The sequence below is a fragment of the Hippopotamus amphibius genome, chromosome 17 (genome assembly GCF_030028045.1).
Source record: "Hippopotamus amphibius kiboko isolate mHipAmp2 chromosome 17, mHipAmp2.hap2, whole genome shotgun sequence".
Lineage (NCBI taxonomy): Eukaryota > Metazoa > Chordata > Mammalia > Artiodactyla > Hippopotamidae > Hippopotamus > Hippopotamus amphibius.
Genome location: NC_080202.1, coordinates 26,809,974 through 26,824,879, shown reverse-complemented (window position 1 = coordinate 26,824,879; position 14,906 = coordinate 26,809,974). Strand labels below are relative to the sequence as shown.

The 14,906-nt window shown below is 49.0% G+C and overlaps 1 protein-coding gene across 12 annotated transcripts in view; it reads left to right on the top strand.

Annotated features, from left to right (window-relative positions):
* MSI2 (musashi RNA binding protein 2) overlaps positions 1-14,906 on the top strand; it is a 389,990-nt gene that overhangs the window by 235,539 nt on the left and 139,545 nt on the right. For all 12 annotated transcript variants that reach the window (XM_057713788.1, XM_057713786.1, XM_057713796.1 and 9 more), the window contains one exon: positions 13,838-13,886. In XM_057713788.1, coding sequence (XP_057569771.1) covers positions 13,838-13,886 — 49 coding nt within the window. The remainder of the gene's footprint in view (positions 1-13,837; positions 13,887-14,906) is intronic.

Here is a 14,906-nt window from a genome sequence, read left to right as displayed (position 1 = left end):
TGTAATTCCTCTTTACCTCAAACAGATGAAAAACATGGCATTAAAGCAAATTGACAGCTCTTGAAATGAGAAAGATCTTTATCCTTCAGAGTGTTGATGTAGAAATAAATGAAAGAAAAACATGCTTGTTGGGTCTTGAAGCAGTTTGAATGGGTACTTTTTTTTAAAGGGTAGATGAGGGTTTTTCCCTCTCCCTTCTATTTTCCCCTTTAGGGAGTTGTGTGGCTTGGGATTAAGTGGGAGGTTGGTTACTGTTAATACTCATTTGCAGAGACCTGAGTCGTGGTCAGATCTTGACTCAGAGATCAGGCCAGACCGAGTAGGCCAGAGGGGTCCAACCTTGGGGTCAAGAGAAGGAGCGTGGGTCTTCAGGTTGACTTCATTACACCAAAAATCCTGTCAGGCATCATGGTTACCCCACCCCAGATGGCATGAGGACCAACTAAAGTGTCAAGTGTGCTTGCTTTCAGAGAATTACCAACTCAGTCTGCCCCTGGTCACCCCATGCTGCCAAAAGCCCCAGTTTTACAATTACGATGAGTGTGGATAAATACATTTCCGAATCTCATTAAGTCGTACAATTTGGCGTATGAAATATCTCAAAAGATATAAGATCTGTGTTTCAAAACCTAAATGAAAGAGAGGGCCCTGAGAGCTGAAAAAAGAAAAAATGGAAACCACTGGATTTGAGGCTCTTTTCTATCTGAATTGTTTTTTCTTTATCCTGCAAAAATCTTTCTGAAACTCAATCAGCAAACACTGTGCAGTCATTTTTGTATCAGTTACTTTAGTGGGTGCTGTGGATTTGCAGAGCTGTATATGAGGTTTCCTGAGGACCAGGGAAGATGGTGAGGGGGGCAGTGGGGACTACTGACACCGATACTCATGTGACACAGTGCTAATTCAGAGTAGTACATGCCAGTGCCGAATAGGAGGCACAGGTAAGGGCTGGCTCTTTCTACAATAGGTGTACCTTATTTGTGCCCACGCTATCCAAATCTAGAGGAATTAGGGCATAATTATTTGCATTATAAACTGATCTGCCACTGAGTTTCTTGATATAATGAGCCCTCTTGTGGTTTTTAAAATTATTAATTTATTTATTTCTTTTTGGCTGCGTTGGGTCTTCGTTGCTGCATGCGGGCTTTCTCTAGTTGCGGTGAATGGGGGCGGGGGAGCTACTCTTCATTGTGGTGTGCGGGCTGCTCCGTGCAGTGGCTTCTCTTGTTGCAGAGCATGGGCTCTAGGCTCACAGGCTTTAGTAGTTGCAGTGTGTGGGCTCAGTAGTTGTGGTTCGAGAGCTCTAGCGTGCAGGCTCAGTAGTTGTGGCGCACAGGCTTAGTTGCTCCGTGGCAGGTGGGATCTCCCAGGACCAGGGCTCAAACCCATGTCCCCTGCATTGGTAGGCGGATTCTTAACCACGGTGCCACCAGGGAAGTCCCCCAAAATTATTTTAAATGTTTATTTTTTAATAGTGTAGGACTCACAAAAAGTTGTAAAAATAATAGAAGGAGCTCTTGTGCGCCCTTCACCCAGCTTCCCATGATAATAGCATCTCCCATAATCACGGCACATTGTTAAACGTAGGAAGTGGATGCTAGTGTGTCATCAGTTTTAACAGGCACTTTGTGCGCTCGCGCGCGTGCTTGCAGTTTTCTTTGGAATTTTGTCACACGTGTAGATTCGAGTGGCCATGATCACCACTGGGATGCAGAAGTGTTCCATCGCCACAGAGATTCCTCCTGTAATAGTTCGTCTCTTTCCCCGCCCTGACCCCTGACGACGACTCATCTGTTCTCCGTCACTATAATTTTGTCATTTTGAGGATGTTACAGAAATGGAATCACATGGCATGGAATAAGCCTTTGAGATCGACTTTCTTCAGTCAGCGTAATTCCCTTGAGAGCCATCTGCGTTGAGTACCAGTGGTTTGTTTCTTTTTATTGCGAGGAATCTTCTACTGTAGGAGGTGCCATGGGTGGCTCTGCCATTCCCCCTTGCTCTCTGAAAGATGGTTTATTTGCATCCGACTCATTACAGCACAGCACGCAAAGCAAGGTATTCTTCCGAGGGTGACCCTCTCTCGTCTATGCTGAGTGCACTAAATTGGAATTTGCGGTCACGGACGCAAAGTCTGTTGCTCCGTTTTCCAGCCCTCGGATCCTCGTGGAGATACTGTGTGTGCCGAGCACTGGCAAGAGCGGGGGGCAGTCATTTACCACCCACCCGCGTGCTTTCCTGTGTGTTGTGTCGTCACTTTCTGCTTCTCAAGGCTGGGGTGAAGGCTACCAGTGATCATCACCCCTTTCACACACAGGGAGACTGAGCCTCCGGAAGCCCTGCCTGAGGTGGTGTGGAGGTGGACGTGGTGGATTGAGATTTGAAGCCAGGACTCCTGACACCCACCAGGCTCCTTTGACCCCAGTGCTCAGTTTGCCCAGCATCACTGAGAGCCAGCTCGCTCCCCTGCAAAACAGCTGGGCTGGACGCATATCTTTTTGGTCCTTTCCAGCTCAGATATCTATGATCCTCAGTGAACAAGAAGTAACTTTGCCGAGTGACTGAGTCCTTTAGCCTCTGTTGCCGCACGTGAACCTTGTTCTCAGCAGTATTCTTTTAGCCATTATTTGAAGGCACTTTACGAATTTAAAAGTAACAATGTAGAATTCTTTTAAAAATCATCTGTAGTTCAGACCTTCCTTCCTTATGCTAATATTTGCTGGAGTCTTTGACCCAGGACTTTAGAGGGTGACTTTAGGGACCGGGGCGCCGCGGAGATTAACTCGCACGTGGCCCAAAGGAGGAGCAGGAGCTTCTTGAGATGCCATTAAGCCCCATTAAGAAGTTGTGGGGCTGGTGGTGCTTGGTGCTCTGATTCAGATGCCTGACACTGTGTGGTTTGCAGGATTCTGCCACGTGCCAAAACTGGGCTTCAGATCTGAGGAAGCTGCTATTTCAGGCATCTAAGTGCTGCTGCTCCTGAATTCGACCGAGGGATGGGGCAGAGATGCTCCAAGTCTTTGAAGCTCCAGAAAGGGTTCAGAGGAGCCTCGGAGAGGGGATTCCTGCATCGGGTGAGAAGGGGAGAGGTGACCTCTGGGTCACTTCTAATTCCCGAGACTGATTCTGAGACAAATGGAACCTCTGTCTTTAGCTTCAGGCATTCCCGACAAGCCCCGCTGAATCCCTCAGAATCACAGGCTCGTGGAGAGGGAAGGGGGGGGACCGTTCCTCTGACCTCTGACTTCCATTCCCCCTCCCCCTCCGCAGGTGCCATCAAGGAGAGAGGGGGAGGTTTGGAATCCGACAGCCCCACCTACCTCCCATCCCAGTGGCAGAGTGGTAGGCAGGCACCGTGACAGGGGGGTGTCAGAAAGCCCAGAGGTCCTTGTAAACCCAAATTCTCTTCATCCGTGCCCTGCAACCAACTCTTTGTGTCGGCCGGACAGGAGAGCCTTGGTAAATATTGGTTAATGAATAAATGTGTCACCTTGGCAAAACTCTCCCCCTCCCTCGTTCTCTGACCTCGCCAGCCAGTCTGTTAAAGGGGGCAGGATAGAACGTGCCTGAAGCCCTGTCCCAGAGGGTCAAGGGCCCTGGCCTTTCCGGGGTGCAGGGAGGCCCTCCATCCCATCATCCAGCCACACCCTTTGCCCTCCCTATCCTCCAGGCTGAAAGAAGATGCACGTAGCCCGAGGGACTGGAATCAGGTTTGGAACCTAGGCTCTCCAAGCCTGCAAATCTCTGTTCTGCCCTCGCCGCTCCCCGAGCGTGTGGCCGCAGCTACACTTGTCACCGCTCGAGATTGCATTGGCCACAGGAGATGGGGGTGATTTTTCCATTTGGTCCTGATGTTTATTTCATGCCCATCAATATCAGCCCATATTAGGACAGATGAGGTGGTTATTTACAGGCTGTGCATTTTCACACTCGGTAATTATAAACCCTTCCCCTGTTCGGTCAGAGTCGTGGAGATCTATTTTGGCAATTAGCGGTTTAGTATTTGTTTAATGGGAATGCAAGAGAGTGTTACGGCACATCAGTGCTCCACTAATGATTCGCCTGTCTCCTCTGGAGCTGGCAGGTTTGGGCCTTTTTCACGGTAGGTGAGGCCTGATGGGGAGAGGCTGGGGTGGGGGGGAGATGCGCATTAGGCAGCCTGCCTGCCCCTCCCCCTGCCCGCCACACACACCCGGCGTGCCTGCATGCACCCGCAGCCAGCGCTGCACACGGGCCTTGGATTTCCAGAGCACAGCAGCCACCACACGAAGGCGCCTCGCACGAGAGGCCGTTAGGCCAGATGCCATTTGCGTGTGACAGCTGTCAAGCCTGCCGGAACCAACTGCTCCTCCTGCAGCAGCGCGTGCCCGGCCTCTGTCCACGTCCCTCTCCCACCACCTCCCTTCTTTAGCAGCCTCCTGTCTCGCGCTGGCTGGGATGTCCCCGGAGAGAGCCTCCTGCCCTGCCCTCCAGGGTGACGCTGGGCTGGTCCTGGCCCGGGCTTTGCCGCCAGCACAGCCAGAACCGGCAGCACAGCCAGAGCCCCACCGGAGGTTGTACAGGCAGACCCTTGCTTCCCTCGCTCCGTTTTGAGATGGTCCCTCCTGGGACTGCTTCCCCAAGGACGTGCTGGTCTCCTGCGTGGCTGTCTCTGGATGTGGCCCATCTGCAGTGGGAGGTTGCACAGCGTTGGGCGCAGCAGGGGGTGTGTGTAGGTGCGCACGTGAGGGGATTGCCGGGGTGCGGCAAAGATTTGCGAGAAATCTGTGGTGAGGAGAGTGTCCTGTGTGTGAGGCACTCGGTACCTACCACCCGAAGGCTTCCTGCCAGCTGCAGGGACTCTGGCCATCCGAGCCCTGGGCTGAGTCCTGGGACCCCTCTGCCACTTCCAGTCCTGCCACCGGCTTGCTCTGTGACCACAGAGCACACAAGTGAGCTCCAGGCTTTTCGAGCTTGCCCATGGAGAAGGAAGAGGCCTCTCAGCCTCCTTTTCTCTTTGCCTCTCTCTGACCATTCCCTCCTCTCCTGAGCCTGCCGGAGGTGATGTGCGGCTCTCTCCTTGGTTACCCCATCACCTCTCTTAACGTTTCGGTAGAGTTTTAAGGCCGTGTTTGTTGGTTCACTCAGGAGACAACAGAGCTATGCTGAGCCCTAGGGATTAAAAAAGATAGAACACCGTTAAGGGAGCCAGGTAGAAAAATGTAGGAGTACATCTGGGTTTAAATCCCGGCTCCATCATTTACTGCATGTGTGATCCTAGGCAAGTCACTTAATTGCAACAGGGCCACAATTTCCTTACCTATATAATGGGTGTGATAATATCTACCTCAGAGCTATTGTGATAATTAAATGAGCTCTGCAAATTGCCTGTTAAGCTCCGGTAAATGGTAGCTATTACAGTAATCATTTTTTCAGGGGGAACAGACATTTCACAGCCTAGAGTCTGATATTTGCGTGTGGAATCAGAATCCCTGAGCAGGAGGTTTTGCCTGCCTTTGTGTAAGTAAAATATCTGAATCTACAGAATAGAGTCATTTGGAGACCCCATACCCTTTAATTCCCAGGGCAAGTGTTTCCATTTTATAAATTCACAACTGCTATCTGATGAACACTGGGGTTTGTTTGTTTTTAAGTTAAATGGGAAAATGGAACGACCCCACAAGAATTAAAAGAGAGCGAAAGTAGAAAAACTAGGGCCAGTTAAGAAGAGTCTTGCCAATGGGGATGGAACGTTCTGGCCATTGTAAGACTCAGGAGCCTTCTGTGGAGAGTTTGAGAAATGTACTTAATGCCACTGCATTGTTTATGAGAACATAGTTAAGATGGCAAATTTTATGTCTATTTTACTACCAAAAAAGAATTTTGGAGAAACTAAGCAGGCTGTCTTTGTTACTTAATTAAGGCACGCGCGTGATTTAAGGTAGACAAGTTTTCAGGCGGATCTAAACTAGAACTTTGTGAGCCTTGCTGAGCGGCAGCTGCAGACCTCCTCAGCACCTCCGTTGCTGCAGCCCTCCAGGAGCAAGTGCACAGACCTGGGGGGCCCAGGGGCTCGGGTGCCTGCAGCCAGGGGTGCCAGAACTTGAGCCGCGGCAGGCAGGCAGGGCTGGCCGCCTGAGATGTGGACTCAGAAAACCGGCAGCTGAGTCCTGGGCCCAGTCCCCAGGGCCACAAAGGAGGAAACCGAGGCTCAGAGAATTTGTAGTAATCCCTGTCTTCTGGGGTTGTTGTGAGGACCCAAGCAATAATAATAGGTGTGAGAATACTGATGGTGGTGGAAAAAACCCAGCTATTTCTTTAGGTTTCTTAAAGTCCTGTGTTCAGGACTTCTGAGCTCCTTCCAGAACAGAACTTTGGGTCTCTTGTCCTAAGACCAAGACAAGGTGAGCAGAGCCCCTCAAAAGCCACCTGTGGCAAAGGGCCTGTCGGATCTGGACTTCCTGCAGGGGACAAACAGCCAGCCTTCAGGCAGCCAAAGATCCAGGTAAAGCCCCTTTTATGTAGGGCCCATCTCCACACGCATACACTGTGTTTAATGCTCAACTCCGCTGTATTTAGCCATTTAGATCAGTGGTTCTCAGCCTTGGCTGCACCCTGGAATCCTGGGGGAGCTGTAAACTCTCCTCTGCCTCCACCCCCACCCCCACCCCCAGTGCTGATTTCACTGCTTGGGGTGTGGCCTCGGCAGCAGGGATTTTTTTTTTTAAGTTCCTCAGGTGATTCTGCTGAGCAGTCAGGGTTGAAAATCACTGATCTAGATTTCAGCCTGAACTAATGGGATTTCCCCCCTGCTCCCTTTTCTCCTCCATTCTTCCTTTCGGGCAGTGATTAAAGATAGACCGTCCTCACTCTTTGCAAGGCTGGAGCATGCTGAGAAGTCTTCATTTCAATAAACTAGATGCCCTCACGGAGCTCTAGGGCAGGAGCAGATTTTGGTTTTGTGCAGGCTGGTTGGAGGAGAAGCGGAGAGCCGTGTCATCCTATGTGCAGAAACAATCGCCAGGATAAGGCAGCCTCTCTCTGCAGCACAGATCCCAGGCTCCTCTGTTCTGGGCAGTCCTGCCTCCTATACGAGACTCACTCCACTCTTATGACTTTAGTGCCTTGAGTTTATAGAGCATCAGCAGGCCTTAAACCCCACGCACTGTAGTATCACGGTATCGCATTTATGGGCGTTTATTTAAACTAAGGCTTGAAGCATTTGAGTGGGAGCAGGAAGTGAAATTGAAAGGCATTTGTTGTGGGGGAGTTTGAAGAGCTGTGTTTCTTCTTTTCCTATTCCTCTCTTTCCTTGTGGCTGACCAGATAATTTAAGGATCATTTGAAGTGCCATTTCCTGCTTCATTCTGGATACGTATGGTGTGTGGGTGTGTGTGTATTTGGATCCCAAGAGGGGTAAGACATTTCTCAGGGTGTGTTGGCCAGCCACAGCAGAGCTCTGGAATATCCTCGGAGCACAGAGAATTTGTGAAGGACCAGTGGTGAATTTGATGCTCCCAGATGTGGTCCCAGCAGTCTCTGTGGTCCGTTTCAGCATTCTAGGCAGAATCTCTATGGAGGGATTGTAGGTGACCATCCTGTACAGTTCCCTCCATTCACAGGTGAGAAACTAAGGACCAAGAAGGGAGGTGACTTCTCCTCAGTGAGCTCCTGATGGAGCTGGGATTGGAGTCTGCATCCTGCCCATGCTTTGTGCCACACGGCCTGCCCTGCTCAGCTGTGTCCCAGCACCAGTGTTTATCAGCAGCTCTCTTCCCTTTTGCCATTTCCTAAGAACAAGTTCTCTGCATCCCCAGGTCAGTTTCATTCACCTGCTACGTACTTGTGGAGCCAAAACCACAGGCAGAAGTGGCAGTGGTCTGGGGGCACACTCTAGGGTCCCAACCTTTGGCCAGCCAACCTGACAAGCAGAATTTCTGAGCTCTCTTTCGAGGAGCTTCTTTGCTCTTTGAGTCGAAAGGTTTCCTCTTCAGCCAATACATGAGCTGAGCTGGCTAATGTCTCACCTCTGGATGTGGTCAACATCTTCTGCCTACTTCTAAAATCACCCAGCAAGAATGTCTGGCTCACACTAAGTCTTTAGACTCATTATAAAGAGGGTTCGCTTGTTCATTAAATGAATTAGGATTAGAGAGGCATCACCCACTGACTTGAGTGCTAATGACTGCCGATTTTCATGGTGCTTATTTAGTGAGCAACATGTTGCCAGTTTCTCTTGGCATTTCCAGAATCTCAGTCTCCAACCTCGCTGCTGGGGTGAAATTGAGGAGTGGTCTCTTCACACCCCAGTATCTGTCCTCCACTCAGAAGGTGGAATTGATAGTTTCGTACTCAGCTTATATTCTGCCTTTTACCTCCTTCCACCCCTTCTCTTGTCTTTCTTCGCTGTCTAGTATTATTTGAGACTGTCTGTGTATCTTCTTATAGACTGAAAGCTTTTTTTTTGAGAGCAGGGAACATGTATGCATTACCTGCTGCCACAAGAATGCCGGGTAACAAACAACCACAAAACCTCGGTGGCAGATAATAGCTGTTTATTTTGCAAGTCTGGAGTCTCGAGTCCACTGGGAGCAGTTCTGCTGATCTTGGCTGGGTTCATTTGCGTGTTTGGGGGTTGACCAGCTGTCTGCCCATCTAGGCTGGCCTCAGCTGTGGCAACTGAGGGGATCTGGCCCTGCTCCACGTGTTTCTCATCCTCCAGCAGGCCATGCCCTTCTCGTGGTGACGGCAGAGGTGCAAGAGAGAGCAAGCCTCAACACACAGACCCTCATGAGGCCAGACCTGAAACAGGCATACCATTCTCTCCACCTCTTTATTGACCATAGCAAGTCAAGTCCAGATATGTAGGGTGGGGAGATAGACTCTGCCTCTTTTGAGAGGAACTGCAAAATTACAGGATAAAGGGCATGGGGTCATTAATGCAATCCGTGTACCATGGACTTTTATAATTTGCCTCTTATTTGGAACTCAGGCTAATACTTTGCAATCAGTGCATAACTAACAAGTATATGTCACATAAAAATAGTCAGTTGATGAGATTTTCTAATTACAACTGTACTGACTGATGATGTAGCCATTAGCTGGAGTTTGTTAGAAGGGAAGTTTCTGTCATCTTAGTAGAATCTGAATTTTTCCTGCATTGGGTGCAGGGACGGCTTGGTTGCCACTACGAAGTCCCTCTTCTTGTCATCTTTTCTGTCATGGGTTCTGCTGTCATCATTTTCAGGATCGTGGAATATAAATGTCTGAGGGATGGGGGGCAAAGTGGGGGAGAACTGTTAACACCCTGACGTGCCTTGCTTGCCTCTGAAAGAGAAATTTGGCTCCTGTATTGAGCACTGAGTGTATGTAAAGAGGAAGAAGCAGCTCTGTCCAGTGTCTTTAACTTTTGTTCTAGTTTCTCCATCCTTGGAACAGGCCATGGAAAGTGGGGTCCATAGGCCAGTGGCTATTATCAGCCCAGGAGCTCGTTAGAAATGCAAACAGTGCTTCCGGAATCAGACACCCTGGGGCCGAGGCCCAGGGGACTGGTGTTTTAACAGGTTCTCCAGGTGATTCTGACAGGAGGAGGTTTGAGAGAGACACCCTGCCCGACCCCCGTGGGCAGGGGAGACGAACAGCTTGGCTGCCGCTCCTGACACGCAGACGCGGGGCGTGCGCAGGGCAGCTCTGAGGAGGTCACGGCGTAGGCGGGACCCCCTGGTGTCAGACCACAGTGAGGGCCTCCCCGACCAGCTCACTTAAAGTTACTTGCCCCGCATCACTGTTCGCAAAGATACGCCACCGGGGATGCCGGGGCTGCGTTTTATCCCTGCCTTAAATTATTAGAAGGCAGATCTCAAGGTTGGAACAAGCGCCTTCTCCCCAGACAGACCGGGCAGGTGCCAAGACGTGGGACAAAGTATGCTCAGGCTCAGACACCTCCTCCCCTTCTTGCCCCTTCCCTCTGGGGACCCCCCCAGGACTGCTAGGCCTGTGGGCCCCCACCTCTGGTACGGAGAAATCTGTACAGCTGGTGAGGGCACTGCCAGCACAAGATAAATGCCAGTGCTGATCACGAGGGGGAGGGTGGTAGCCTTCAAAGCGGCATTTCACCAGGGTTAGTGGTGCTCTCTCCCCGAAGTCAGAGAAACGCCTGTGTCCAGCCGCCCACCTCTTTTGTGTTCATTTGGCTCCTTGAGCGAGCCCTGGCCTGCAGGCTGAACTCTGCACAGCCAACTAATCTATGTGTGTGTGAGAGGGACAGACAGACAGACAGACATCAGTTTGCTCTCTCTGGGGCCGAGTACCAGCTACCTCGACCGTAGCCCTCACGTCCCTGTGAGGGAGGCTCACACAAGCCGCTTCTGTTTGATTCACATAGAACCGTGAGAAACAGGCCCGTATGTGAGGCTGTGTTTTTCATTCTATTCAGTCTTTGTATATTCAAATTCTTCCAGTTTCAGCTCTTGCTGTTCTGCCAGATTTCCATCGCATTGATGGCTTCTCTGAATTAATAAGTGTTTTGCAATCGCTGAAAAGTTTTCTTCCCCCCAGCACCGGGACTTATCCGTATTGATTTTTTTTCCTTTTCTCTTTCCTCTCCAGTTACTTCTCAGATGTTCTATTTTGTAAAGTGTTAATAGAATTTTTCTTGCGCTCTGACGCGTTATCTATTCAGGAGGTCTTTGTGAGGCCCATTGTACACCGGACCATAGAGGAAAGAGCTCTATTCTTTACGACAGTGGTCTCCCCCAAAAACATAGACAGAGCCCCCACCTCACTCACCAGGGTGGAGCCAGGGTTAGGAGGGCAGCGTCAGAAAACGTCCAAACATAGGAAGGAAAAGAGGGACCCAATTACACACTGTGGAAAGGGGGGGTTGGAAATACTTTTTAAAATTAAAAATATTTATTTCCCAAGGGGATCTGAGTTTCAGTACCCTAACATGGCCAACACAGAAGGAAGGCTGTTTTTCTTACTGTTAGGCATTTTCAGCTGATGGGTGTGAAACAGGTGTCACGTTTACCTGCGCGATACCCAACAGGCTTCACCCGCCACCCACCCGCTCCCCAGGCAGCAGAATCCTCATCGAGGCCCAAGGTCTGAGTCTGCGATGCTGTATGCTCAAGTGTGACGGCTCTGTGTACAAACAAACCAGTTGATCTTCTGGTGGTTTCGCTTGAGGGGTGCGCGGGAGGCAGACGTATGGCCTCAGCAGGTGCCTGGGGGTCTCGTCAAGCCTGCCTGGCCGGGGAGGGGTCTGGTGAAGGCACCCTCTCTCCAAACTAGCATCTGCTACTCCCCTCAGCCTGGTTCCTAGGAGAGAGAGGGCAGCTCCCTGCTGGAGGAGCAGTCACCGTGCAAGGCCATTTCCCTCCCAGTAACCGACTGCAGAAATGGGGACCAGAAGGGGAAGGCCCCAGGAGCCTGTTTGTTCAGGCTCGGTTGCTTAGCAACACAAGGGGGCCCTGACTCCAGAAGGGATTCTTAAGCGAGGCCAGTCCCTTGGAGGTTTGTGCCTGGCTTGCCTACCCCTTCTTCCATTCTTACCTTGACTTTGCTTCTCCCCCTGTTACATTTGATAGCATCTGGAAGAATAGATTTGATTTGTCCGGAGGCACCATTTTAAACCTGGTTTTATTGCTTCGCCCAGTGTCTTCCCCTCCATTGGAGACTGTCGTCTGGGAGGAGTGAGGAATGAATAGCCGAGGATTCTTTTTCTCAGCTGGCTTAGCTCAGGCCCCCAAGCTCATTTGTGAGCCTTTGAGCTCCAATGAACAGTGCTTGGTCCTTCCCGCCACAAACACACACACACACACACACACACGCACACACAAACACACACGCTGAAATTCCTCCAAGCACGGAGCCCTCTGGCTAACAGTTCTGTCCACCCACAACCGTGTGGTTGGATTGTATTTTTAACACCAACCTTGGGCACAAAATGAATGAGAGACCAGGCTACTCACCTGGCCAAACCAGGTTCAGTCTGCAAGTGAATGGCTGATTGGTTTAGGACCTGCACTAAAGATGTGTCTTGTGGAGCAAATAAAGGATTGGATCGTGAATGAAAGGAGTGGAATTCGAAGCCAGACCTGGTTTCCTAAGTGTGTTTCTTGAGGTCTGCATGGGACTTGAGTGTGGATCCCGACTGTCCAGAAACGACTAAAAGTGTTGCAGGGTGCTTGGGAGGACAGAGGAAGGGACTAGGAAGGGAGACAGAAGGTTGCCTTTGGTATTTTCCTCTCTTTGATGTTTTTGAAAAGGTCCTAGCATCAGTGTATTTGTCTGCTGGGGCTGCCATAACAAAGTACCACAGGCTGGGCGGCTGAAACAACAGAACTTTATTTTCTCACAGTTCTGAAGGCTAGAAGTCTGGGATCAGGGCATCAGCAGGTGGTTTCTTCTGAGGCCTCTCTTTTTGGCTTGCAGACAACCACCTTTCCTCTGCATCTTCACATGGTCTTCCCACTGTACCTGTGTCCAGATTTCCCCTTCTTATAAGGACACCAGCCGTACCGAATCACAGCCCACCCTAATGACCTCATTTTGACTTAAATTACCTCTCTAAACCCTATCTCCAAATGCAGTCACATTCTTCATGCTGGGCATTAAGATTTCAGTATATGAATTTGAGGGGTGGAGGACGGACACAGTTTAGCCCACAACAATCAAGGTGTTAAAGTTGCATTGTTTATAACTGGAAACAATTGAAATATCTATCAGAAGGGTAATTAAGTAAACCATAGCTTCTCTCTCCATGAAGTATTATGAGGCAGTCAAGCTAGTATTCACAATACCTCACACTCATTAGGATGACTACTATTTTTTTTATAAAGGGCAGAAAATAACAAGTATTGGCAAGGATGTGGAGGAATTGGAACCTTTGTGCACTGTTGGTGGGAATGTAAAATGGTACAGCTACTGCGGAAAACAGTATGGGAGTTCCTCAAAAAATTAAAAATAGAATTACCCTATGATCTAGCAATTTCACATCTGAATATATACCCAGAAGAATTGAAATCAGGGACTTGAAATATTTGCACACCAATGTTCGCAGCAGTAGTCACAATAGCAAAAACCCAAATGTCCATCGAGGGACAAATGGGTAAGCAGATGTGGTCTGTACGTAAATGGAAGATGGATGAACCTTGAGGACATTATGCTAAGTGAAATAAGCCAGTCACAAAAAGACAGATACTGTGTAATTCTACTTACATGAAATACTTAGAGTGGTCACAGTCTCAGAGACAGGAAGTAGACGGGGGGCTTCCATAGGCTGAGGGGACGAAGGGAGTGGGAGTTATTGTTTAAAGGGGGTAGAGTTTCAGTTCTACAAGATGAAGAAACTTCTGGAGATGAATGGTGGTGATGCTAGTGCCACGTTGTGAATGTATTTAATGCCACTGAACTGTGCACTTAAAGATGGTTATGATGGCAATTTTTTATGTTATGGGTATTTTACCACAATGAAAAAAGTTGGGGAGAAAAGATAGTATTCATGATCTAGTCATTTGGGAATTGTTTGCAGTATTGTAATGTTATCTAAATAAAAAGAACAAGGGGAAAATTCCATATACAGTATGATTTAAACTGTATTAAAATAGGCATAGATTTTTTTTTAAAAAAGCAAAAACTAAAGGGAAGTACACCAAATGTTAACTGTGGTTATGCTAGGTTGGAAAGACAGAAAGACAGTGATTTGTTTTCTCTTTCAATATTTATATTTTCAAATAGGTTTTAACGAGCAGCATGGCTTCCATAATGGAAACCACCCCCACCCCCAGTATATAATGTTTTGTGTATTTTTTGTTAAAATTCCTAAAGCTGACTCTATTCTGTATTTGTTTTGCAGGTGGAGGATGCAATGCTGATGTTTGATAAGACGACCAACAGGCACAGAGGTGAGAACCCCGGTGTGGGGAGGTCACCCCTTCTTCCTCTCCTGGCTCCATCTCCTCTCACCCCCGGTCCCGCAGACGAAAAATAGTGACTGTTCCAAAGTCAGGCAGGGGGAGGTGGCGTCTGGTGTGGATCTCTATTGATGGAGGGCCACGGTAGCGTGGAGAGTTGATACTGGACAGTTAAAACACCATTTCCTCTTGGCTTGGGAACTGTCATGTAATTATGCAAGCACCCCCAACGTGCGTTCTGGTATACTTTTTTAGTCCTTGCTTTCTTAGTCCTTACTAAATCACGGCACTAAGTGATCCAAGTGGAAATTATTCACAGCAATTACTCAGTTGAGTCCTCAATTTGCACTGAAGGGGGTGGTTTAGAAGCATACTGTCGATCTAAAAAGCAAAAAAAAAAAAGACTCATCCTAGGTTTATTTGATATATACAGTGCGTACAGGTCTGGAAATGCCCTTTTGTGCCTCTTGGTTGCTTGGAGGACATCTGCACGTCCTTGTATTTTCTCCTGTGCTTACTGTCCTGTCCATGTTTTGGAAAATGGGTTTCATCTTGGGGTCTGAGAACCCCTGAAATGACACGCAGAATGTTTTATGTTCCTCTTGGGAGAGGCTTTCTAGCTTTGAATAGATTCTCAAAGGGGTCTCTGACCTCTGCCACCTCACCTCCCCCAAAAAAAGAACACATTGAAATTATTGCTTTAAACAGAAAATTGGATGACTCTAGAAAATCCTTCCCAGAGGAAGCAGGGTCAAAAGTTATGCCTTAGCGTTTCGTTCTCCGGAAGCTCCTGGTTCCTGGGGTTCCTGTTCACAGGGTGTTAATGAGCGGCGTTTCCGAAGGGAGGTGGCAGGCAGCAGTGTTGTAGAGAGAAGGAGCCAGCGAGCAGTGTTTCCTTGCCACTCGGACTGCATTTAGATGTTTCTTGTGTTGTTTACATTCTTGCTGTCACCCGTGATTAGGAGCAGTTACCCAGCGCTGACTGCATGTCTCTCCTGTTCTGAGCAGGCA